This window comes from Hemiscyllium ocellatum, chromosome 10 (assembly GCF_020745735.1).
Source record: "Hemiscyllium ocellatum isolate sHemOce1 chromosome 10, sHemOce1.pat.X.cur, whole genome shotgun sequence".
Classification (NCBI taxonomy): domain Eukaryota; kingdom Metazoa; phylum Chordata; class Chondrichthyes; order Orectolobiformes; family Hemiscylliidae; genus Hemiscyllium; species Hemiscyllium ocellatum.
This window is the reverse complement of record NC_083410.1, coordinates 105,455,258-105,481,459: the sequence shown is the minus strand read 5'-3', so window position 1 is coordinate 105,481,459 and position 26,202 is coordinate 105,455,258. Positions and strand designations below refer to the sequence as shown.

The 26,202-nt window shown below is 45.1% G+C and overlaps 1 protein-coding gene across 10 annotated transcripts in view; it reads right to left on the bottom strand.

Moving 5' to 3' along the window:
- Positions 1-26,202, bottom strand: part of LOC132819886 (1-phosphatidylinositol 4,5-bisphosphate phosphodiesterase beta-4) — a 532,815-nt gene that overhangs the window by 7,496 nt on the left and 499,117 nt on the right. The window contains exon 42 of one of the 10 annotated variants that reach the window (XM_060831836.1): positions 16,881-16,963. The exons of the other annotated variants lie outside the window; for them this stretch is intronic. Coding sequence (XP_060687819.1) covers positions 16,920-16,963 — 44 coding nt within the window. The 3' untranslated portion in view covers positions 16,881-16,919. The remainder of the gene's footprint in view (positions 1-16,880; positions 16,964-26,202) is intronic. 10 annotated transcript variants of the gene reach the window in all.

Here is a 26,202-nt window from a genome sequence, read left to right as displayed (position 1 = left end):
AAATCTAATCTTTTCTGCAGGGGTAATCTATTTCCTTAACTGCTCTAACAAGTTCTTTTCTACCATGGTATTTATACTTACCTCTGACACCAATCAGATCTCCAACAAAACTTTCAAACCCTGCTCTTTCTAAGCTAAAAATCAGTCCTAGTTTAATTGGAACCAAAAATAAGCAAATGGCCTGCAATGTTTAATTTTCCTGTTGCATACCAGCAGAGTACAAAGAATTTCCCATTAACACTGCAGGGGTCCCCCTGCTGTCTGAAAAATACTGTATTAACTTGAATAATTATTCGAGTAATACTATAATTAGATTAGACTTACAGTGTGGAAACAGGCCCTTCGGCCCAACAAGTCCACACCAACCCGCCGAAGCGCAACCCACCCATACCCCTACATTTACCTAACACTACGGGCAATTTAGCGTGGCCAATTCACCTGACCCGCACATCTTTGGACTGTGGGAGGAAACCGGAGCACCCGGAGGAAACCCACGCAGACACAGGGAGAACGTGCAAACTCCACACAGTCAGTCACCTGAGTCGGGAATTGAACCCGGGTCTCAGGTGCTGTGAGGCAGCAGCACTAACCACTGTGCCACCGTGCCGCCCACAATTATTATAGTGTTACTACAATGTCACTGAAGAACTGTCTGACCTAAAAAAATGTCATTAACGTAATCAACACTATTTGCCACTATTTTGAAATATTGTCTCTAAAACTGATATTAAAAAAAATCCCAGAAAAGACATCCTAGTCCTACAAGACCATATGGCTGCTCTTGGATTGGAGAGAGATGGCTGAGTCCAAAGGCCTGATGGTTCACAGTGGTAGAGGATGAACCCCTTTGAGTTTGAACAAGAGGCATCAGTCCCAACACCAATTTGTACTTTATTGCAGAGATGGTGCGAGAGTAGGATGTGCCATCTGGGGCTTCTCTGCTCCACCTTCTGCCCAACATGACGGTGGAGTGGGTGTCCCATGCCGAATCCCATTTGCTCTGTCCATTTCTCTTCTCTTCTCGAGTGCTTTTTTAAAAACCGCTAACATCTTAAACATACTCAGAGGGAAATCGAAGAGGTGAATCCCAGACCCGCAGACTGTCACAGGAGGTTAGTCTCAGACCGGAGGAAGGCAAAGGAGGCGTGTCACAGACCAGAGGTGAGTCCCAGACTGGAGGCTGGTGTGGGGAGAGGTGAGTCCCAGACTGGAGGCTGGTGTAGGGAGGTGAGTCCCAGACTGGAGGCTGGTGTAGGGAGGTGAGTCCCAGACTGGAGGCCGGTGTGGGGAGGTGAGTCCCAGACTGGAGGCTGGCGTAGGGAGGTGAGTCCCAGACTGGAGGCTGGCGTAGGGAGGTGAGTCCCAGACTGGAGGCTGGTGTAGGGAGGTGAGTCCCAGACTGGAGGCCGGTGTGGGGAGGTGAGCCCAGACTGGAGGCTGGTGTGGGGAGGTGAGTCCCAGACTGGAGGCTGGTGCGGGGAGGTGAGTCCCAGACTGGAGGCTGGCGTAGAGAGGTGAGTCCCAGACTGGAGGCTGGTGCGGGGAGGTGAGTCCCAGACTGGAGGCTGGCGTAGAGAGGTGAGTCCCAGACTGGAGGCTGGTGCGGGGAGGTGAGTCCCAGACTGGAGGCTGGTGCGGGGAGGTGAGTCCCAGACTGGAGGCTGGTGCAGGGAGGTTAGTCCCAGACTGGAGGCTGGCGTTGGGAGGTTAGTCCTGAATGCAAGTCTCAGAGACGAGACCCCTGCAGTCTGGATGCAAGCCCTCGAGTTTTGAAACCCGGTGTGGTCTGGACACTAGGTGCTGGCATGGACTGAGGTAGAAAGAATGTAAATTGTGTACATTTTTTTTCTTTTTATTCTTATGCTGGACTTCTATTTATTTTCTTTTAGTTTTGTACCAAATACTTAAGTATTTGTACCTAGGTACCTTGTATCTAAGATGGTGTCATAAGGAGCAACATTGGTGGGCGGCACGGTGGTTAGCACTGCTGCCTCACAGTGCCAGGGTCCCAGGTTTGATTCCAGCCTTGGGTGACTATCTGTGTGGGGTTTGCACCTTCTGTGGGTTTCCTCCCACAGTCCAAAGATGTGCAGGCCAGGTGAATTGGCCATGCTAAATTGCCCATAGTGTTAGGTGCATTCATCAGAGGGAAATGGGTCTGGGTGGGTTACTCTTCGGAGGATTGATTGGGCCAAAGGGCCTGTTTCCACACTGTAGGGAATCTAATCTAAATTGCAAACTTTTCACTGCACTAATTCGAGTTCACGTGACAATAAAGCTTATTCAATTCAGCTAACATTGGATAGTTAGCACAATCACAATGGCTATCAGAAGCCAGAGTCCAATACTATTTGGATGTCGAACTGAACTCTCAGATCCTCTATCCAAGGCTATAGACATTGTCAGATGAAGGGCTTTTGCCCAAAATGTCGATTTTCCTGTTCCTCAGATGCTGCCTGACCTGCTGTGCTTTTCCAGCACCACTCCAATCTAGACTCTGGTTTCCAGCATCTGTAGTCCTTGTTTTTATCATTGTCAGATTAGGGACAACTTAACAGTTTCTACCATTCACCCGTTCTGAACCATTATGTTTTACACGACAACATGTTGGCAGATGTGACTAAACCTAAAACATTTAAATTAATTTAATGTTGATTGGTGCAATTGACCCAAATTAGAGCCAGGAAAAGTAACACTGGGTCCATCATTAAAATAGGCAAAAGTGGGGACTGCAGATGCTGGAGATCAGAGTCAAGATTAGAATGGTGCTGGAAAAGCACAGCAGTTCGGGCAGCATCCGAGGAGCAGGAAAATTGACGTTTTGGGCAAAAGCCCTTTCATCAGGATTTCATGAAAATAAAACAGTAAACAGAGTGTTGAACAGAACGAATGCACAGCTAGAATGAACTTGACACCTCGTGATGTCATGGAGACATTTGAGAAGTTTGAACAAAAGCACAGATTGACATTCACCAGTTTCCTAAAAGGCGCTAACAATTGTCAGGCAAAACCTCTGTTGGGCAGGAAACCAAGCGTTATATTCATTTAACAGCTGGGAACCTACTGCAGAAGGTAGCAGGAACATGGATAACATTTCTGAAAGAGTCAACATCCACCTCCAAACAAGATCAAACTACCAGATCTCTTGACAGGAATTTCAAGGGTTCAGGCAGGGGGTTGGCAGAGCCTGCTGACAATTTTGTAACAAGACTGAAAAATGTCAGAAAACACAGGTTTGGGGACACCGATGAAAGACTGATAGATGAACTAATTTGGGGTCCTCACATCCCAGAATTGCCAGTTGGAAAGCATAATCTCTCAATATTGTAAGCTGTAGACATTACCAGAGCATATGAGGGTATGAGCAGACAGCTGAAAGTGCCAATTAGCCAAACCACTAGCCCTCAATTAGGCCAAGAGAAACGTAGCAGGGCTTGATGCAGTGAAACCTTAACAAAAGAATAAACACCAAATTGGGGAAGAAAGACATGCAGGGGCTGTGGATGACCAAGTGAATTAACAGACAGAGGAAATGTCCTGCATATGGATCAATCTGCAGAGCTTATGGAAAGCTCTATCACTGGCAAAAGATGTGCAATCCAAAGGGAGAAGATGATAGGGGAGTCACCAGAGATAGAGAAACAAGGTGAATATACAGGAAAAGAAACTGAAATGTCCATAACCTAGATGCTAGTGAGCTTGGAAATATGATAAATACATGAAACCACACAACCACATGAATTGTCTAGATGTGAAAGTTCAGAGAAAGTAAATTCCCACAACCATTCAGGTCTGGAAGAGGCTGAGAAATGAGCTCACAGCCATAAATCTGAAGGTGAAGGTAGACACTGGAGCTTAAGTAACATCACACCCACCCTCTATCTGCCCCACTCAGGGCTTCAACATCTTCACTGAACGTTTGGAAGGTGTCATGATCACACCGTAAGGAAGCATGAGTTTCTACAGCCAGGAGTAACCTAAATCAGGCTGCTATACAAAGGAAAAGATGTTAATTGTATGTTCTACATCATTGAAACAGACCAGGGGGCTGAGCAATTGTGAGGTACTCTGGGTGATCTTAGTAAACCATGAAGTGAAGGAGGCTGAGCGTTGAAGACAGAGAACCCATTAAAAAGTACTCTTTGAACAGATGGTACAAATGCACCCAGATACTTTGGTGAGATGATTTGAAAGGTCTAGTGTTTCACATCTCCTTTAACCCAGCAATGAAATCAATGATCCACGTCCCTTATAAAGAATGGAAAAGGAACACTTGAAAAAAAAACCAAAGCACAGTGACAGAACTTGCAGTTTGGATAATTTCCATCATAGTGTAAGAGAGACCATATGTAGAGTTAAGAGTCTTCCTGGATCTTCCGGGGTGGCATGGTGGTTCAGTGGTTAGCACTGCTTCCTCACAGCGCCAGGGACCAGAGTTCAATTCCAGCCTCGGACGACTGTCTGTGTGAAGTTTGCACAATCTCCCCGTGTCTGCGTGGGTTTCCTCCGGGTGCTCTGGTTCCCTCCCACAATCCAAAGATGAGCAGATCAGGTGGATTGGCCATGCTAAATTGTCCATAGGTGTGTTAGTCAGGGGCAAATATAGGGTAGGAGAATGGGTCTGGATGGACTTGCTGGGCCAAATGGCCTGTTTCCCCACACTGTAGGGAATCTAATCTAATCTTAATCACTTCATAAAATAGGATCGCTACTCCATCCCAACACTGGAAGGGATCACACTGATGCAGGCAGAAGTTTGCAGTGAGCTCAATGCCAGAAATGGCTACAGCAATATAATGGACAGGGTGTCAACTGTTGACAATATTCAACCCCCCCCCCCCACTTAGGACAGTCTAAACTCCCTGAGTCTACCTTCCAGCTTTAATGTGCTCCAGCAGAAACCTGGTGAGACATACATTAGATTAGATTAGATTCCCTTCAGTGTGGAAACAGGCCCTTCAGCCCAACAAGTCCACACTGATCCTCTGAAGAGTAACCCAACTAGACCATTTCCCTCTGACTGATGCACCTAACACTACGGGCAATTTAGCCTGGCCAATTCACCAAACCTGCACATCTTTGGACTGTGGGAGGAAACTTGAGCACCCGGAGGAAACCCACGCAGACACGGGGAGAATGTGCAAATTCCACACAGTCAGTTGCCCGAGGCCCGCGAAGAAGCAGTGCTAACCAATGAGCCGCCATGCCGCCCCATGGGGATATATGATGATATCCAGAGATATGAATAAAAGAGAAAAGATCATGACAACCTGGAGTGAGACAGGAGAGCTGGATAAAGTTGAACACAGACAGATGCATTGTGATTGTGGCAGAAGAATGCCAATACTTACAGAAGCAAGCCAGGTTCTGAAAGATTTGTGGTCACCTCTGGGATTCAAGATGCAAGAGGTAAGAGAGAGATTAGTAGTTTCTTGTCTTGACCCTAAACATGGACACTCACAGCCCCCACATACAACAAACATGTGGAAGCTGACGTAGGCAGGAGAGTCCCAGTGGTTAGACACACGTAACAGGATCTTTAATAGATGCAGAACAGAAATATGCCCAGAGACAAGGCTGACAAAGAGAAACCTGTCACTCTGTGAGTAGATGCTTCTGTAAAAAGGCTGGAAGCAGCACTGGTCTGAGAGGGGGGAAAAGTGGCAGCATTTGCATCCAAGATTCTAACACCAGTCGGAACCAGACGTGCCATTAAAGAAAGATCACCTCGAGTGGTTGTATCTGAATGTGAGAAGTTCAATGCATGTCTAAAGTAAAATCACCAGTGTTTTACTCGACCACAGGGCTGCTGACTCATTAGAGAGAGATGTCTGCTGATGGTTTAATCCTAGGGTCACCACACCTCAGGCAAGGGGAGATGTTGAGAAGGGGGGACCTTCATGATGGAAATTGAACCTGTGCTATTGGCGGTACTCTGCATCACCAACAACTGAGCTAACTGACCTCCTGATAGATATTTATGAGTATAGGAGGAAGTCCATTAAAGACAGTGATCACTAACCAATGGAGCAGATCTGACAGTCGGAACCAGACATATGTGAAACAGATCAGACTACAGGGATTACTCTCGAAGCTTCAGAGTTAGGCTTTCACCCTGAAATGCAAGCCAGGAAGAGAAATGGTGCTGCATTTCTCTGCATTAAGGGCATTTAAATGGCCATTCAATAGACAGCTAATTTACTGGGTTAAAAATACTCAATACATACATGATTTAATAATTGTGAACACAGCCCAATCCATCATGCAAGCCAACCTTCTATCCATGGACTCCATCTACACTTCTTATTGCCATAGAAAGGCAGTCAGGATCATTAAAGACCCCTCCCACCCCAGTTATAATCTCTTTCAACCTCTTCCATCAGACAGAAGATACAGAAGCTTAAACACACGTACCAACAGGTTCAAGAACAGTTTCTTCCCAATTGTTATTACACTTCTGAGTGCACCTCTCAAACTTCAAACCTAACGTTAATCTTGCTTTTTGTCCACCTTCTTTCCACCTGTAACACTGTATTCCCCGCTCTGTAAATCACCCTATGATCTTTGTGTGGTATGATCTGAGTGTACTGTATGCAAAACAAAACTTTTCACTGTATTTAGGTACATGTGACAATAATAAATCAAATCAATTGTTGGTTTATACAATTGTTATGTATTAAGATGGCTAGGTTCAACTACTCAGATACATTTAAAGAAGTGAGTCTCACATTGCCTTTTGGCTCACCAGGGACTTTGGTGACAGTGGCACTTGGAGGTGTATCTCAGATTCCAAAGCAGAGGTCTTGCAAATTCCAATCCAATGATAAAATACCAATGAATGGAGCCAAGTCCCCAGTGTTAACGCTACTCTGAATTTAATGTTATGTGCTGTACCACAATTTTGTTCTGCTTTCAGCAATTTTCCAGGTATTCCACTGAACAGAAAACAGGTGGAAAAACACTTCCAGGTAGCACTGTGTTAACTACACAATTTTCCATCTCCAATCCAGCCAAGGTTATGCAGTTATCTCCCACTCAAAACAGGCTTTTTCTTTGCACAAAGCTTGCCATTTGTCTTCAATTGCTTATTCTCAAGTCTGATTAATCCTTAACAATTAACCCTTAATGGTCTGCATTGCAAGCACAATGCTACAATGATCTCTCAGCAACTGATGCTGGGTGCCTTGTGGAGATCTAGCGTACACAGCCAGGTCTATCAGAGACAATATCTCAATGGGGGATGGTGATCTGCTAGTCAGATGCAGAACAATCAATCCCAAAGAAATGAAGGACAAATTTCGCCAAGAGATAAATTTCGAAATGGTGAAGTGCAAACCCAAAACCAGATCAGCAGTGTACTGGATAAGCAAATACAAACACATTGAAGATACGGTCTCTACATGCAGTGTATACCAGAAATACAGAAATCTACAATGGAAAAGTTGATGATAGCAACTGAAGCACAACCTAGTTCATAGCAAACGGGTGAGAGCTGATTTATTCACACACAATCAAGAATAACAACTAATAGATTGCGCAGTTTAGGCCTATATTCTCTTGAGTTTAGAAGAATGGGAGGAGTTATAATTGAGGTATATAAGTTGCTGAAAGGAATTGACAAAGTAGACATGGAGTGAATTTTCCCATGTGGGACAATTTAGAATGAGAGGCCATAGCTTTAGACTGAGGAGTGTCAGATTTAAACCACAGAAAGAATTACTTTTCTATAAGGATTGTGAATCTGTGAAAGGCAGGACATTGAATAAATTTAAAGAGGAGATAGACAGCTTTTTAATTGGTGAGGGTTAAAGGGTTATAGAGAATGGGCAGTAAAGTGGAGTTAAGGCTGAGAATGAAATTAGCCATTATTATGTAGAGTGGAACAGCAAGCTCAAAGGGCTGATTGGTTACTCCTGTTCCTTGTTCTTACAGTCAGAGATGACTTGAAGGTACTTTTGAACCTCAAGATGGAAGATTAGAGAGCTACATCAATCAGCTCAGCAGTACACGTTCTGTGCGTGAACAAGGAATTTCTGAAAGAACATTGTGTAACAACAGCACCCAATTCACATGCAGAGAATTTAAGCAGTTTCCTGAACACTATGGATTCAACATCATCGCCTCACCCACATTACCCCTGGTGACACATGCTGACAGAAAGACACATCCGGACAGTCAAAAGAACTTCTGCGATATTTTGATGGATACAGGACAATACAAGCTTTGCCTATTATCATTCTGAGTCTAGATAAGAGTGGTGCTGGAAAAGCACAGCAGGTCAGGCAGCAACTGAGGAGCAGGAAAATCGACACTGATCCACACTTCCCAAAGGCTGACATGAAATGACCTGCAGAGCTGATGAACAGAGGAAAATACAAGAGTATACTGCCAAACAAAATGCATTCTCCAGGTAACCAGTGGGTGGCACGGTGGCACAGTGGTTAGCACTGCTGCCTCACAGCGCCAGAGACCCGGGTTCAATTCCTGACTCAGGCGACTGACTGTGTGGAGTTTGCACGTTCTCCCCGTGTCTGTGTGGGTTTCCTCCGGGTGCTCCGGTTTCCTCCCACAGTCCCAAAGATGTGCGGGTCAGGTGGATTGGCCATGCTAAAAATTGCCCCTAGTGTTAGGCAAGGGGTAAATGTAGGGTATGGGTGGGTTGCGCTTCGGCGGGTCGGTGTGGACTTGTTGGGCCGAAGGGCCTGTTTCCACACTGTAAGTGATCTAATCTAAAAAAGTGATCTAATCTAAAGTAACCAGGAGGAAGTCAGATAATTTACTGAAGCACTTCAAGCAAACAAGTATTGGTTTTCTACTTTTTATTTTTTAAAAATCTCATTTAGACAGAATTTCTTGCAGTTTCTCCTACTCATTCCACCTTTTGCAAAATAAATTTCTGTCCAAACTTCCAGCTTAACTCACTCTCTTTTTTACCTATGTCCTCTGCTTCTGGAATGCCTTAACCAGCAAATGATCTTGCAATACCAATTTGCTAGAACCCTGTGCAAAAACCTTTTAAGTCTCATTGTTTCAAGTCCCATTATATATAATCAGATATATTTTCAGAGTCCGGTTCCTGGCTTAGTCAAAAGTTAGGCTTGCAGCCAGTTTCATACAGGTGACCAAACTTGGGCAATTAGACTGAACAGGTAGGTTTATGTAAATTTATGGGCGGCACGGTGGCACAGTGGTTAGTACTGCTGCCTCACAGCACCAGAGACCCAGGTTCAATTCCTGCCTCAGGCAACAGTCTGTGTGGAGTTTGCACATTCTCCCCGTGTCTGCCTGGGTTTCCTCTGGGTGCTCCGGTTTCTTCCCACAGTCCAAAGATGTGCAGGTTAAGTGAATTGGCCATGGGAAATTGCCCGTAGTGTTAGGTGAAGGGGTAAATGTAGGGGAATGGGTCTGGGCGGGTTGCGCTTCGGTGGGTCGGTGTGGACTTGTTGGGCTGAAGGGCCTGTTTCCACACTGTAAGTAATCTAATCTAAAACTCCTTTACACTAAATCCTGGCTGGAGATTCAAGAATGTGGGGACATATTCAGTGGGGACATATGTGCAATGATTATAGAGCAAAATATTACCATCCACAGCAAAGTAAATCATTTCCATGCAGATTTGTAACCTCCGTCTCTTCCACCTTACTCTAAACCCTTGCTCCGTAGGTCCCTGCAGAAAATATTGTGCCATTTCAGACTGTTCAACCACGGACAAATTTCCTCAAAAAAAAACTTCCACGATCCATCTCAGCAGCAACAATTACAGTTGCTACCATCATATAACTAAATTCATATCTAGGTCAGAAAATATTTTGTAAAGATGTGCAATGGCATATCAAATCAGTATACAAGCAAATTACATAATCAGCTATTTGAACAGATTATATAAAAAGACAATGATGTGGATTAGATCTATTGGGTACTCAAATTATTCCTATTTCCATAATGCTATGATTCATTTTACCCATTTCCTTCCTGAGAATCATTTGAAAATATCCCTGTTACCATGGCATAGTTGAATTATTCAGAGTACGAGGTATCAGACAACAGCGACTATGTTTAAGGTATGTGTTTTAAGTGTGAAAAATAATCTAATCGTACAAATGCTGCTAATGTTGTTCGGGCTATCTGCTGGGATTCCAGTAGATCAGAAAATTCGTTAAATTCTTCTGCAGTTTATAGTTTAAAGCACGGTTTATTATTGGTTTTAAGCATTCCATTATTTGCATCTGATGTTGCAATGGAGTATCTTGCTACAATGCAGCTTGAAAACTGAGACTCCAGTGCTTCCTGTTGTGGATGGACGTGAAGGTTGAGGAACCAAAGTGTAGTGCTACTGGCATAAGGAGGCCTGAAACCTTTGTGCTATTGAGCTTTTGATCTTGACCAAGAGTCCTGTGGTAAAGTGTTGAACAGTAGACAGTCCTAGCAGGCAAGGGATGAGGACAATGCAATAAAGCCTTATGCGGGTTAAGGTAACAAGGGGACAGAGCGCAGGGAGATTTTCTAGCCGAATGCTTTATTGCAGTGAAAGACTGAACTCAGCACTTTTTAGGAGGGACAGAAATAGCTGCCTGCATTGCATCTGCAATGATGCAAGTTAAAAGGACTTGGCATTTATCTTTCTGCATGCATGGTTCTGCAAACATCACTGCGAAAGTGTCCATTCTCTACAAGCTGATTTACAAATCCGCCAGAATAGAAAATGCAAGCCTGTGAAGAATATCTATGCAGTCCAGTTTCTAAATGATTAGAGCAATTATGAGGACAACCGCTGAGACAGCTTGAGATGAAATTTCCACAAGGGCTTTCCCATTCTTTTCTTATAACTTCAGTGGAAACCCCTAGTGAGATAAATCAACGGATATTTCTCCAGGATTTCTGCTAATCTGTTGCCAAATTGTGGTGGAAGATCAAGCGAGACTATACCTCACTATATTTCCCTATGTGGGCCCTTTCCTTACGGGCAATTTATTTTATCTTCATCACACATAAACACTGGTCCCTTACTCAACGAGTGTACAGTGAAAAGGAAATTGGATCTGGTTGTGTTGAGGGAATCAATGCACACTGTTTATAAGTCACAGAGGTAGTAATCTGAGAGCAGTAATAAATTGCTTCGGTGTATAGTATTTAAAAATATGTGCTGTTTGGTGACTTATAATCCATGCTAATCAGCTTGCAAAACGGCAATATAATTAATCTTGCCAAAAAACGAACAGTAAGAAGATGCTATCATAGGCACTTAAGAAATCAGTAGCAAATCCTGATTTTAAGTAGTATTTACTTTTCTGCACTGTATTTATTAAATGTGATGATTTTTGCCAATGGTCAAAAATGTTGAGACTGACGTGTAAGGAGCTACTTGATTGACTGCCGGAGGTAAATCTATAAACTGGCATATAATTGACTGTTCGTGATTTTCAGATATCATGTGGGTGAACAACAGGACGATATAATGAGCTGATGACTGTGCAGAAGGGAGGGAGTGGGTGGTGGCATCCAAATGTATAATTGCAAGGTCTAATTTTCGTCTTTCTAATGGAAAGCAATCACCGCCCCCTTTGCAGCTCTGAACAGTGGCCTTAACTTGCTTTTTTTTGTTTGTATAACAACAATTACTGTACTTCTAAGTAACTCATTGTAAGAGATGCATTGAGGTACATTTTTAAGAGATGTGAAGACAGCACTATACAACTGTGAGATGGTCACCAGTGCTTTTTAAGGCCCATTAAGTCCATGTTCAGCCATATTTGAGTGAGCTCAGGTGGGCATGGCTCATGTCTCTGACCCACTTTATCTAAATTGGGGAAGTGATGGCCTAGTGGTATTGTCACTGGACCTGTTGGTCTAGGTAATGTTCTGGGGACCTGGGCTCAAAACCTACCATGGCAGATGCTGGAACATGAATTCAATAAAAGTTCAGAATTAAGAGTCTAATGATGACCATGAAATCATTGTTTTTGGAAAAGCCCATCTGATTAATTAATGTCCTTTAAGAAAGGAATTACCATTCTTACCCGGTCTAGCCTACATGTGACTCTAGACTCACAGCATTATGGCTGACTGTTAACTAGCTATGGGGTGGGCAATTCTGGCCTAGCCAACAATGCCCTCGTTCCATGAATGAATAAGAGAAAAGTTCAGCTCAGCTGCTGGAGGAGGCTGAGGGCTGATCTTACAGAGGTTTATAGAATCACGAGGGGCCTGGATAAGGTGACCAGCCAAGATCTTTTCCCCAAGGTGGGGGGGGGGGTTCAAAACTAGAGGGCGTAGGTTTAAGGTAAGAGGAGAAAGATTTAAAGGGGACCTAAGGGACAACCTTTTCACGCAGAGGGTGGTTTGTGTATGGAATGAGCTGCAGGAGATGGTGGTGGAAGCTGTTACAATTGCAACATTTAAAAGGTATATGAATAGGAAGGGTTCAGAGGGATTTGGGCCAAATCCTGGCAAATGGGACTAGATTAATTTTGGCTACCTGATTGGCGTGGATGTGTTGGGACAAAGCGTCTGTTTCTTGCTGTAAGTCTCAATGACTCTCTAATCGCTGCCTTTATACATAACAGTACAAGCAGTTAGATCCTACAGTGCAACATCCAGTGATGAAAGAGTTGTTGCTTCCTGAAGTTGTAGGAAGTAGGTGATGAAAACTGGGATTTAGCAGAGTGCCTTCATCTCAATACTGTGAGGTGGGTGCAAAGGAATGAAAAAAAAACCCTTTCACCTCTGCTTTAGAACCGAAGTAGTCGTAATAAATATATACCTTCAACTTTCTTCACACCTTCATTTCAAGCTGCCGCCTCTCCATGCCCATTCATCACCTTCACAGCAGAATCAATAAACATCGAAGGAACATTAAGATGTGAAATTAATGATTAACTTTCTACTTCCTCGATTTTTGATAAATATTGCTCTATAAAAATGTCAATCATTTAGTCCCTCTGGGGTTCCCTGAACCACGGTTACAGAAACACAGCAAATAGCATCAAGAATAGGCCATTCAGCCCCTCGAGCCTGCTCCGTCATTCAATATGACCATGACTGATCATCCAACTTCTGTTTCTGCACTGTCTCCATATCCTTTGATTCCTTTAGCCTGAAGAACTATATCTAACTCGTTCCTGAAAAGTTTATTGTTTTGGCCTTAACCACTTTCTGTGTGAGAGAATTCCATAGGCTCGCCACTTACAAATGAAGAAATTTCTCCTCATCTCAGTCCTAAACGGCCCACCCCATATTCCTAGACTGTGACCCCTGGTTCAGAACTCCTGGTCAATGGGAGCATCCTTCTTACATTCAACTTGTCTGGTCCTGTTAGAATGTTATAGGCTTCTATGAGATTCCCCATTCTTCTAAACTCCAGTGAATATAATCCTAACTGACCAAGTATCTCTTCATACCTGTCCTACCATCGCAAGAATCAGTCTGGTAAACTCTTGTTGAACTCCTTCCATGGACAGAATATCCTTCCTCAGATAAAGAGACCAGAAGTGCACAGAATATTCCAGGTTTGGTTTCACCAGGGTCCTGTACCACTGGAGCAAGGTATCCCTGCTCCTGTACTCGAACCCTCTCTCTATGAAAGCCAACATACTATTTGATTTCTTCACCGCCTGCTGCACCTGCATGTTTACTTTCAGCGACTGATATATCAGGACATCCAGGTCTTGTTGCACTTTGTCTGTCCCAATCTATGGCATTCAGAAAACAATCTGCCTTCCTGTTTTCAACCTCACGTTTATCCACATTAGGCTCCACACATTTGCCTACTCACTCAACTTGTCCAAATCACAATGAAGCACTTCTGTATCCTCCTCACAGTTCACCCTCCCACTCAGCTTTGTATCATGTGCAAACTTGGAGATATTACGTTTAGTTCTCTCATCTATACCCTTAAAATATGTTGTGAATAGCTGGAGTTCAAACACTGATCTGGCGGTAGCCTACTAGTCAAGGTTGCTTCTCTGAAAATGACCCATTTATTCCTACTCTTTTACCTTTAACATATGGCCTAACTCCCTGACAATGTCAGGGGACTAGTTGCCTCTGTCTGTTATGCAGCTGGTCGGGTCGGGAATACCGAATGTGTGTTTACAATTTGCAGCAGCCCGCACCCTCGACCCATCTGCTGAAAACAGGGGGTTCTGGGAGTGGGTTTTGGGAATCCCAGAATTGGGTCCAGGCCACCATTTTGCCATCTTCACAGAGTCTTCCTGACTCCTTGGAAATCTTGCCCAAGGGTCTGGGTGCATGACTGTTCAAACACAAACCAACTCCCTCACTGACCTGCCGATGTTCATTCATTGGACTGAAGTCCAGAGGTCCCATTACCAACCTACTGCCCAAAATTGGAAGTGTTCCCAGAAATAAACTTAAGACACTTATACCCTGGAGTGATTTACTTTCCACTTACTCAAATTATTCACCCAAAGGTCCTAAAAATCTAGCCTCCCAAAGGGATAAACGTTGCCCATGCAGGGGCAGAGGGGATCCAAACTATGTTTGGAGCTCTCCATGATCAGCTGTTGCAAGCATGCTGTGCAGAGATTGACTCAGCTTTCACTCTCTGTAGACGCAGCACTAGTTATGACCATTGTTCGTGGTTCACTGATGCTGAATGCCAAATCAGAGGGCTGTGTAATGCCAGATGGAATTGCTTTTAAAGCTCTCATTGTTGTTTACAAATCTCCCCCATGACATTCCCAACCCCTCATATTTTCAATGAGCCCCTGGATGCCCGGCTTAACTATGGCGTTCAAGGCTGACCCTCAGGGCATCTACTGATGAAGTGGAAACTAACACTAACAGGAGAAGCATTAGTCCATTTGACCCCACCATTCAGTGAAATCAAAGCTGATCTGGTATTAGGAGAGCCCTAGGAAATAAAGTGGAGAATTTTGGAAAGACTCTACCTGCGTTCCCAAATGACAAACAAAAATTATTGGAAGTGGGTCCTGCAAAAAGTAATGATCGCAAGAATCTATCTCCCTCCACTTCAAAAATACATAGTTTTGTTGTCTCCATGGCTTTCCAAAGCAGAGAGTTCAAAGGTCACAAGTCATGTAAAAGTAGAAGGTTCCCCTCATTTCTGTCCTAAAAAGGGCAATCCTTTATTTTAAAACAGTATCTACTAGTTCTGGACTGACCTGCAAGACAAAATATCCTTTCCATGTCCAGCTAGTAATTCAGGATACTTTAACCAAGTCATTCTTTCATTCTTCTAAATACCAGTGAAGACTATTTCAAACTATTTTCAAAAGAGAACCCACTTATTCCAGGTTTCTATCCAGTAAATCACCTTCACTGTATTGACATTGTTTCTTAAATAAAGGGAGGAACACTGCACAAAGTATTTGAGATGTCCAATGTCCTATACAACAGATGCATGACATACTCCCTTTATAGTCAAGATTAGAGCGGTGCTGGAAAAGAACAGGTCAGGCAGCATCTGAGGAGCAGGAAAATCGACAAAAGCCCTTCATTGGATGCTGCCAGACCTGCTGTGCTTTTTCAGGATTATTCTAATCTTGACTCTGATCTCTAGCATCTGCAATACCCACTTCTGCATATTTACTTTATATTCAATTCTTCTCATAATAAAGGATACAAAACCATTAGCCTTCTTGATCACTCTTAAATAACTGAATTCGAACTCTTACAGGATGGAAACAGGCCATTTTACCCAACAAATCCACACCAATCCTCTGAACAATATCCCACCCAGATCCACTTTTCTACATTTACCCCTGATTAATGCACCTGGCCTTCACATCCATGAACACTATGGGCAATTTAGCATGATGAATTCACCTAATCTGTACATCTTTGGATTGTGGGAAGAAACCGGAACACATGGAGGAAACCTATGCAGACATGGACAGAATATGTAGACTCCACACAGACAGCCACTCAAGGCTGGAATCGAACCCAGGTCCCTGGCACTGTGAGCCACCCTGCCACACCTGTTTCCTTACAGAGGAATATAGGATGAAGAAGCATTTGGCTATTTGACCCTGCCATTCAATGAAATCATAGCTGATCTGATATCAATCCAACATGCATGCCCATCCAATCCCCTAAGTAACCCTTGACTCCTTTCTCTAGCAAAAATCTAACTCAGCCTTGAATAAAAACAATGACCAGCCTCTTCTGCCTTTTAGGAATAAGAATTCCACAGACTAACGACATTCAAGAGAAAAAAAATACTTCTGGCTCACATTTTAAAAGGGAGACCACGTATTCTTAATCTGTGTCCCCTTGTTCAAGTCTCCCGAAAAAGGAAGCATTCTCCTTGTATCCAACTTAAGCGTGACCCCTCAGAATCTTGTATGTTTCAATCCAAGCTATCCTTCCAAATACCAATGGTAAGGGCCAGGAGCTTGGCTTTGAAACTCACCACTGCATTAAACATTTATACCCCGCCACTAATTTAGGCCAAATAGGCAGGTAGTGCCAGGTGTGGCTCAGTTGGGAACACACTCATTAGAAAATGCTGGGTTAATGCCTGACTTGAGTGCAGGGCGACACTTCTATGATGGGGCGCTGTTGGAAGTAACATCCTTTAAACTAGACGTTAAATGCAAGACAGCAACTGCTTGTTCGGTTGGACGTCAAAATTCCCTATTTCGCATAGATTTATCCTCCATGTCCTGGACAGAACATGTCCTGGATTATCTGGTCATCCTCATTCCTAAAAGTTGGTGGAATCCAAATGTTAGGTTGTGATGCCGACTCAAGCCAAACCAGATTCAGAGGGTGGATAATCAACTCAATGGAGCGGACTTCGTTTCAAGATGCTCCTCAATCTCTGTGTGGGAAGAGGAAATCTACATGTTAAGTCTTTAACAGGTGGATGGCTCCTCAGTTTATCATGTCACACCTACATCGTCACTGAGCTGCCAAATCTCTTCTTCTGCCTTCACTCACTTCTCCTGAAGAATGTAGGATGCTTCACGTCTGTTCTCTCCTGGTATTCATTAACAACATCATCAAGGAAGTGCAAAACAGAATTAGTTCTTGCAAATGGCGCAGTCTCACCCTTAGTTCACAATCACATTTGCATGGGTAAACTTACTGTTTGCTGCAAGTCTATATTACTGGCCAAAGAGTTACTGAGAAAGAGACTCATGCTGAGTGTAACAGGATAGAATGGAAAACTTTCATTTATTTACCATTTATCACAGCTTCAAAGTGCTTTACAGTCAATGAATTTGTTTTGATTTGATTTGATTTGATTTATTATTGTCACATAGAGTCATAGAGATGTACAGCATGGAAACAGACCCTTCAGTCCAACCCGTCCATGCTGACCAGATATCCCACCTAGTCCCACCTGCCAGCACTCGGCCCATATCCCTCCAAACCCTTCCTATTCATATACCCATTCAAATGCCTCATAAATGTTGCAATTGGACCAGCCTCCACCACATCCTCTGGCAGCTCATTCCATACACGTACCACCCTCTGTGTGAAAAAGTTGCCCCTGAGGTCTCTTTTATATCTTTCCCCTCTCACCCTAAACTTATGCCCTCAAGTTTTGGACTCCCCGACCCCAGGGAAAGGACTTTGTCTACTTATCCTATCCATGCCCCTCATAATTTTGTAAACCTCGATAAGGTCACCCCTCAGCCTCCAACGCTGCAGGGAAAACAGCCCCAGCGTATTCAGCCTCTCCCTGTAGCTCAGATCCACCAACCCTGGCAACATCCTTGTAAATCTTTTCTGAACCCTTTCAAGTTTCACAACATCTTTCCGATAGGAAGGAGACCAGAATTGCACGCAATATTCCAACATTGGCCTAACCAATGTCCTGTACAGCCACAACATGATCTACTAACTCCTGTACTCAATACTCTGACCAATAAAGGAAAGCATATCAAACGCCTTCTTCACTATCCTATCTACCTGCGACTCCACTTTCAAGGAGCTAGGAACCTGCACTCCAAGGTCTCTTTGTTCAGCAACACTCCCTAGGACCTGACCATTAAGTGTATAAGTCCTGCTAAGATTTGCTTTCCCAAAATGCAGCACCTCGCATTTATCTGAATTAAACTCCATCTGCCACTTCTCAGCCCATTGACCCATCTGGTCCAGATCCTGTTGTAATCTGAGGTAACCCTCTTCGCTGTCCACTACACCTCCAATTTTGGTGTCATCTGCAAACTTACTAACTGTACCTCTTACGCTCACATCCAAATCATTTATGTAAATGACAAAAAGTAGAGGGCCCCGCACCAATCCTTGTGGCACTCCACAGGTCACAGGCCTCCAGTCTGAAAATCGACCCTCCACCACCACCCTCTTTCTTCTACCTTTGAGCCAGTTCTGTATCCAAATGGTTAGTTCTCCCTGTATTCCATGAGATCTAACCTTGCTAATCAGTCTCCCATGGGGAACCTTGTCGAACGCCTTACTGAAGTCCATATAGATCACATCTACTGCTCTGCCCTCATCAATCTTCTTTGTTACTTCTTCAAAAAACTCAATCAAGTTTGTGAGACATAATTTCCCACGCACAAAGCCATGTTGACTATCCCGAATCAGTCTCACATGTACAGTGAGAAGTTTTGTTTTGTAAGCAGTATAGGCAGATCATAGCAAACAAGGACATACAGATCATAGAGTGCTCAGACAGCACAAGGTGTATAAGGTTACAGCTGCACAGGAGGTGCACAAAGCAAGGTCAACATTATTTGGACTTAGGGAGGTCCATTTAGCAGTCTAATAACAGCAGGGAAGAAGCTGTTCTTGAATCTGTTGGTGCATATGTTCAAGCTTCTGTATCATCTGCCTGGTGAGAGGTTGGAACAGAGCATTACTGGGGTGGGAAGGATCTTTGATGATGTTGGCAGCCTTTCCATGGCAATGTGAAGTGTAAGTGGAGTCCCAGGTTCGGAGGTTGGCTTCCAAGCTGGCCTCGGCTGTGCACACAACCTTTTGTAGAATCTTACGATCCTGGGCAGAGCAGTTATAGAGTCATAGAGGTGTACAGCACAGAAACAGACCATTCGGTCCAGCTCGTTCATGCTGACCAGATATCTCAACCCAGTCTAATCCCACCTGCCAGCACCCAGCCCATATTCCTCCAAACCCTTCCTATTCATATACCCATCCAGATGCCTTTTAAATGTTGCAATTGTACCAGCCTCCACCACTTCCTCTGGAAGCTCATTTCATACCCATACCACCCTCTGTGTGAAAACATTTCCCCTTTTATACTTTTCCCCTCTCACTCTAAACCTATGCCCTCTAGTTCTGATCTCCCCCATCCCAGGGAAGAGACTTTGTCTATTTATCCTATACAAGACACTCATGATTTTATAAGCCTCTATAAGGTCACCCCTCAGCCTCCGACGCTCCAGGGAAAACAGGGTAAAAACAATGACTGCAGATGCTGGAAACCAGATTCTGGATTAGTGGTCCTGGAAAAGCAGAGCAGTTCAGGCAGCATCCGATGAGCAGAAAAATTGACGTTTCAGGCAAAAGCCCTTTGTCAAGAATACAGGCAGAATGCCTGAAGGGTGGAGAGATAAATGAGAGGAGGGTAGGGGTGGTGAGAAAGTAGCATAGAGTACAATAGGTGAGTGGGGGGGTGGGGATGGTGGTGATGGGTCAGGGAGGCGGGCAGGGGAAGGTAGCAAAGAGTCCAATGGGTGGATGGGGGAGGGGATGAAGGTGATAGGTCGGAGAGGAGGGTGGAGTGGATAGGTGGAAAAGAAGAAAGGCAGGTAGGACAAGTCATGGGGACAGTGCTGAGCTGGACATTTGGAACTGGGATGAGGTGGGGGAAGGGGTAATGGGGCAACTGTTGAAGTCCACATTGATGCCCTGGGGTTGAAGTGTTCCGAGGCGGAAGATGAGGCGTTCTTCCTCTAGGCATCTGGTGGTGAGGGAGCGGCGGTGAAGGAGGCCCTAGACCTCCATGTCCTCGGCAGAGTGGGAGGGGGAGTTGAAATGTTGGGCCACGGGGCGGTGTGGTTGATTGGTGCGGGTATCCCAGAGATGTTTCAGAAAGCGTTCTGCTAGGAGGCGTCCAGTCTCCCCAATATAGAGGAGACTTCATCGGGAGCAACTGATACAATAAATGATATTGGTGGAGGTGCAGGTAAAACCTTGATGGATGTGGAAGGCTCCTTTAGGGCCTTGGATGGAGGTGAGGGAGGAGGTGTGGGCGCAGGTTTTGCAATTCCTGCAGTGGCAGGGGAAGGTGCCAGGACGGGAGGGTGGGTTGTAGGGGGCGTGGACCTGATCAGGTAGTCACGGAGGGAACGGTCTTTGCGGAAGATGGAAAGGGGAGGGGAGAGAAATATATCCCTGGTGGTGGGGTCCGTTTGGAGGTGGCAGAAATGTCGGCGGATGATTTGGTTTATGTGAAGGTTGGTTGGGTGGAAGGTGAGCACCAGGGGGGTTCTGTCCTTGTTACGGTTGGAGGGGTGGGGTCTGAGGGCGGAGGTGCGGGATGTGGATGAGATGTGTTGGAGGGCATCTTTAACCACGTGGGAAGGGAAATTGCAGTCTCTAAAGAAGGAGGCCATCTGGTGTGTTCTGTGGTGGAACTGGTCCTCCTGGGAGCAGATACGACGGAGGTGGAGGAATTGGGAATACGGGATGGCATTTTTGCAAGAAGTTGGGTGGGAAGAGGTGTAATCCAGGTAGCTGTGGGATTCGGTGGGTTTGTAAAAAATGTCAGTGTCAGGTCGGTCGTCATTAATGGAGATGGAGAGGTCCAGGAAGGGGAGGGAGGTGTCAGAGATGGTCCAGGTGAATTTAAGGTCAGGGTGGAATGTGTTGGTGAAGTTGATGAATTGCTCAACCTCCTCACGGGAGGAAAAACAGCCTCTCCCTATAGCTCATACCCTCCAACCCTGGCAACATCCTTGTCCATCTTTTCTGAACCCTTTCAAGTTTCACAACATCCTTCCGATAGGAAGGAGACCAGAATTGCACGCAATATTCCAACAGTGGCCTAACCATGTTCTGTACAGCCGCAACATGACTCCCAATTCCAGTACGCAAGACTCTGACCAATGAAGGAAAGCATACCAAGCACCTTCTTCACTATCCTATCTACCTGCAACTCTACTTTCTAGGAGCTATGAACCTGCACTCCAAGGTCTCTTTGTTCAGCAACAATCCCTAGTACCTTACCATTAAGTGTATACGTCACGATAAGATTTGCTTTCCCAATATGCAACACCTCACATTTATCTAAATTAAACTCCATCTGCCACTTCTCAGCCCATTAGCCCATCTGATCCTGATCCTGTTGTAATCTGAGGTAACCCTCTTCGCTGTCCACTACACCTCCAATTTTGGTGTCATCTGCAAACTTACTAACTATACCTCTTATCTCACATCCAAATCATTTATATAAATGATGAAAAGTAGTGGATCCCACACTGTTCCTTGTGGCACTCCACTGGTCACAGGGAAAAACAATCCTCCACCACCACTCTCTATCTTCTACCTTTGAGCCAGTTCTGTATCCAAATGGCTAGTTCTTCCTGTATTCCTTGAGATCTAACCTTGCTAACCTACATTCCATTGTGAACCTTGACGAATGCCTTACTGAAATCCATATGGATCACATCTACCGCTCTGCCCTCATCAATCCTCTTTTACTTCTTCAAAAAACTCAATCAAATTTGTGAGACATAATTTCCCACGCACAAAGCCATGTTGCTGTACCAAACCATGACACCCAGATAGAATGTTTTCTATGATGCATCCGTAGAAGTCAATTCCTGCACTGACTGAGGTCACCATGAGCCAGGTTACATTTCTTTGCCTGAGGTGTGTTGACTCCCAGGTTAAACCACCGTGAGTTGTTTGTCTCACTAATGAGACAGCAGCCATATGGTCCTGCCAAGTCTATGGTGACTTTACCTTTACTGTTGCAGTGTAGTGAACACATTGCAGGTGGTTCAAGGTTTTGTTAAGAGATTTGAGGAGCATCTTTCTGCCTGGGTCATGTGTGGATGTCTGGGCCGGGCTTTTCCTGAAATCCTCTGGCACCTACTCTTGGCGTTAATAACCACATCACCATAACCCTGTAAAATACTTCCAGTTCCACCACTTTGATATGATCAGGCAGGTTCCCAGTAGATAAATGATTAGAGCCTGGGTGTCAGATTGTGTGATGTTCATCTCTATCTCTTAATTAATTTTCACTGTGACCGCATCCTATGGTGACATAACCACTCATGAGTTGATTCACTGATCATGAAGATTTGTATTTCTGTATTTTACTCCAATTGCAACTCCGAAGTTGGGAATTGGACAACACGAGGTCGAATTCTACAGGTGGGGATTAGACCACTGAGGGGCAAATTCAAATGTGTTGCTCAAGCCCAGGAGAGGTTTCTGGAATTCTCAGCCAGAATGGGTGCTGGATTGGCAGCTGGAAGTGGCTGGAAATTTCGACCACAGACCCCTCAGCAATTCCTCCTCTAGGGGAAAGTTAAACATCACACAACACCAGGAATAGTCCAACAGGCTTGTTTGGAAGCACTTGCGTTTGGAGCGCTGCTCCTTCATCAGGTAGCTGGGGAGCAGGATCATAAGACACAGAATTTATAGCAAAAGATCACACTGTCATGCAACTGAAATGATATATTGAGCAAACCCAGATTTCTGTTAAGTCTTTCATCTATTAGAATGAGTTGCAGGTTTTGGTTCACTGATATGTAAATCCCAGAACTTCTTTCAAGTCACATTCTTGAGATAACTCAAGGTTTTATAGAAGAGTTGACATCTCAGCTCGGACAGTGTATTAAAGGTGTGAAGTTAGAGTCTGTATCCCAATCTTGAGGGAGACTGGTTCTATTTCCAAAGTAGGAATTTATAAAATATTGCATGGATTAACTGCCTGCAGATTGTGTGCTTTTTGAGCAAAATAAAATGCATCCACAAATATAATTCTGCAAATGCAAATTCACCCCATAGACTTATCTGTGCATATGCGTGCATGAGAGAGGAGAGTGAGTATGTGCATATGAGTGTGAGTAAAAGAGTGTACGTTTTGCATGTGTGCATGTTTGACAAAGTGTGTGAGTGTGAGTTGGACTATATCTGGTGTTGTGTGATTTTTAACTTTCCCCTAGAGGAGGATAAGCCTATGAGAGGGTGTATGGGTGGGTGTGAGTGTGGGGGGGTATGTGTGTGTGTGTGTGTGTGTGTGTGTGTGTGTGTGTGTGTGTGTGTGTGTGTGTGTGTGTGTGTATGAAAGAGACCATATGTATGACAGAGGGTCTGTGTGAGTGTGCAAGTATGTGTGAGTGCGTGTGTACGAGAGAGTGTACAGTGTACAGTGTGTTAGGGTCACCTATAGTATGACATGAACACAAGGCCACAGTTGAGGCCATCCTCATGGGTTCCGAACTTTGCTCTCAGCCACTGCTCGGCCACTCTGTGTTATTGCATATCCCAAAGTCAACCTTGGAGGATTGCCACCCAAAGAACCGATTCTGGATCAGTGGTGCTGGAAGAGTGGTGCACAGCAGTTCAGGCAGCATCCAAGGTGCAGCGAAATCAACGTTTCAGGCAAAAGCCCTTCATCAGGAATAAAGACAGTGAGCCTGAAGCATGGAGAGATAAGCTAGAGGAGGGTGGGGGTGGGGAGAAAGTAGCATAGAGTACAATGAGTGAGTGGGGGAGGGGATCAAGATGATAGGTCAGGGAGGGGAGGGTGGAGTGGATAGGTGGAAAAGGAGATAGGCAGGTAGGACAAGTCCGGACAAGTCATGGGGACAGTGCTGAGCTGGAAGTTTGGAACTAGGGTGAGGTGGGGGAAGGGGAAATGAGGAAACTGTTGAAGCCACATTGATGCCCTGGGGTTGAAGTGTTCCAAGGCAGAAGATGAGGCGTTCTTCCTCCAGGCGTCGGGTGGTGAGGGAGTGGCGGTGAAGGAGGCCCAGGACCTCCATGTCCTCAGCAGAGTGGGAGGGGGAGTTGAATGTTGGGCCACGAGGCGGTGTGGTTGATTGGTGCGGATGTCCCAGAGATGTTCCCTAAAGCGCTCTGCTAGGAGGTGCCCAGTCTCCCCAATGTAGAGGAGACCGCATCGGGAGCAACGGATACAATAAATGATATTAGTGGATGTGCAGGTAAAACTTTGATGGATGTGGAAGGCTCCTTTGGGGCCTTGGATAGAGGTGAGGGAGAAGATGTGGGCACAGGTTTTACAGTTCCTGCGGTGGCAGGGGAAGGTGCCAGGATGGGAGGGTGGGTTGTAGGGGGGCGTGAACCTGACCAAGTAGTCACGGAGGGAACGGTCTTTGCGAAAGGTGGAAAGGGGTGGGGAAGGAAATATATCCCTGGTGGTGGGGTCTTTTTGGAGGTGGCAGAAATGTCAGCGGATGATTTGGTTTATGCGAAGGTTTGTAGGGTGGAAGATGAGCACCAGGGGCGTTCTGTCCTTGTTACGGTTGGAGGGGTGGGGTCTGAGGGAGGAGGTGCGGGATGTGGACGAGATACGTTGGAGGGCATCTTTAACCATGTGGGAAGGGAAATTGCAGTCTCTAAAGAAGGAGGCCATCTGGTGTGTTCTGTGGTGGAACTGGTCCTTCTGGGAGCAGATACAGCAGAGGCATAGGAATTGGGAATACGAGATGGCATTTTTGCAAGAGGTAGGGTGGGAAGACGTGTAATCCAGGTAGCTGTGGTAGTCAGTGGGTTTGTAAAAAATGTCAGTGTCAAGTCAGTGGTCATTAATGGAGATGGAGAGGTCCAGAAAGGGCAGGGAGGTGTCAGAGATGGTCCAGGTAAATTAAAGGTCAGGGTGGAATGTTTTGGTGAAGTTGATGAATTGCTCAACCTTCTCGCGGGAGCACGAGGTGGCGCCAATGCAGTCATCAATGTAGCGGAGGAAGAGGTGGGGAGTGGTGCCGGTGTAATTACGGAAGATCAACTGTTCTACATAGCCAACAAAGAGACAGGCATAGCTGGGGCCCATACATGTGCCCATGGCTACCCCTTTGGTCTGGAGGAAGTTAGAGGATTCAAAGGAGAAATTGTTAAGAGTGAGGACCAGTTCGGCCAAACGAATGAGAGTGTCGGTGGAAGGGTACTGTTGGGGACATCTGGAGAGGAAAAATGGAGGGCTTGGAGGCCCTGGTCATGGCTGATGGAGGTGTAGAGGAATTGGATATCCATGGTGAAGATGTGGCGTAGGGGGCCGGGGAAACAGAAGTCTTGGAGGAGGTGGAGAACCGAGACCAATGTCCCTGACCGCTGATGTGTTTCCTGACTGGGAGGGAACACCCTTGTCTGGCGACTGTTGCGCGGTGTTGATTCATCCATTGTCGTACTGTCTGCTTGGTCTTGCCAATGTACCATGTCTCAGGGTATCCTTGCCTGAAATGTATGAGATAGACAATGTTGGCCGAGTCACAGAAGTACCTGCCGTGTACATGGTGGGTGGAGTCAAACCGGGAACATTCCTCATTACAATGGGCATTTCAGCACTCTACACCAGCCTCCCCGATGATGACAGCATCACTGCAACAGCCTCATTACTAAATACCAAAAAATGCTAAACTCCGAGCACCATCCTACAACTCATCCACTTCATCCTCGATCACAACGCTTTCACATTTGACAACCAGTTCTTCATCCAGACACACAGAACAGCCATGGGACCAAAGTTGCACCCCAATATGCCAACATTTTCATGCACAAGTTCGAACAAGACTTCATTGCTGCACAGGACTTCAACCAATACTATACACGAGATATACGGACAACATTTTCTTCCTCTGGACCCATGATTAGGAGTCACTGAAACATCTGCACGGTGATATCAACAAGTTTTGTCCCACCATCAGACTTATCATGGACTACTCTTTAGTATCTGTCTCATTCTTGGTCACACGCATCTCCATCAAGGACGGGCACCTCAGTACCTCATGATGCTGCACTTCTCCAGCTTCCACCCTAAACATATTAAAACAGCCATCCCCCATGGACAAGCCCTACGCATACACAGGAGGCGTGTTCAGATGAGGAGGAATGCAATGGACACCTGAAGGTGCTCAAGGATGCCTTCATAAGAACAGGGTATGATGCTGAACTCATTGACTTCCAGTTCTGACATGTCACAGAGAGAAATCATAATGACGTCCTCAGGAGATAGACACTGGATGCAACTGAAAGGTACCCTTTGTTGTCCAGCACTTCTTAGGAGTGGAGAAACTGCGTCATGTTATT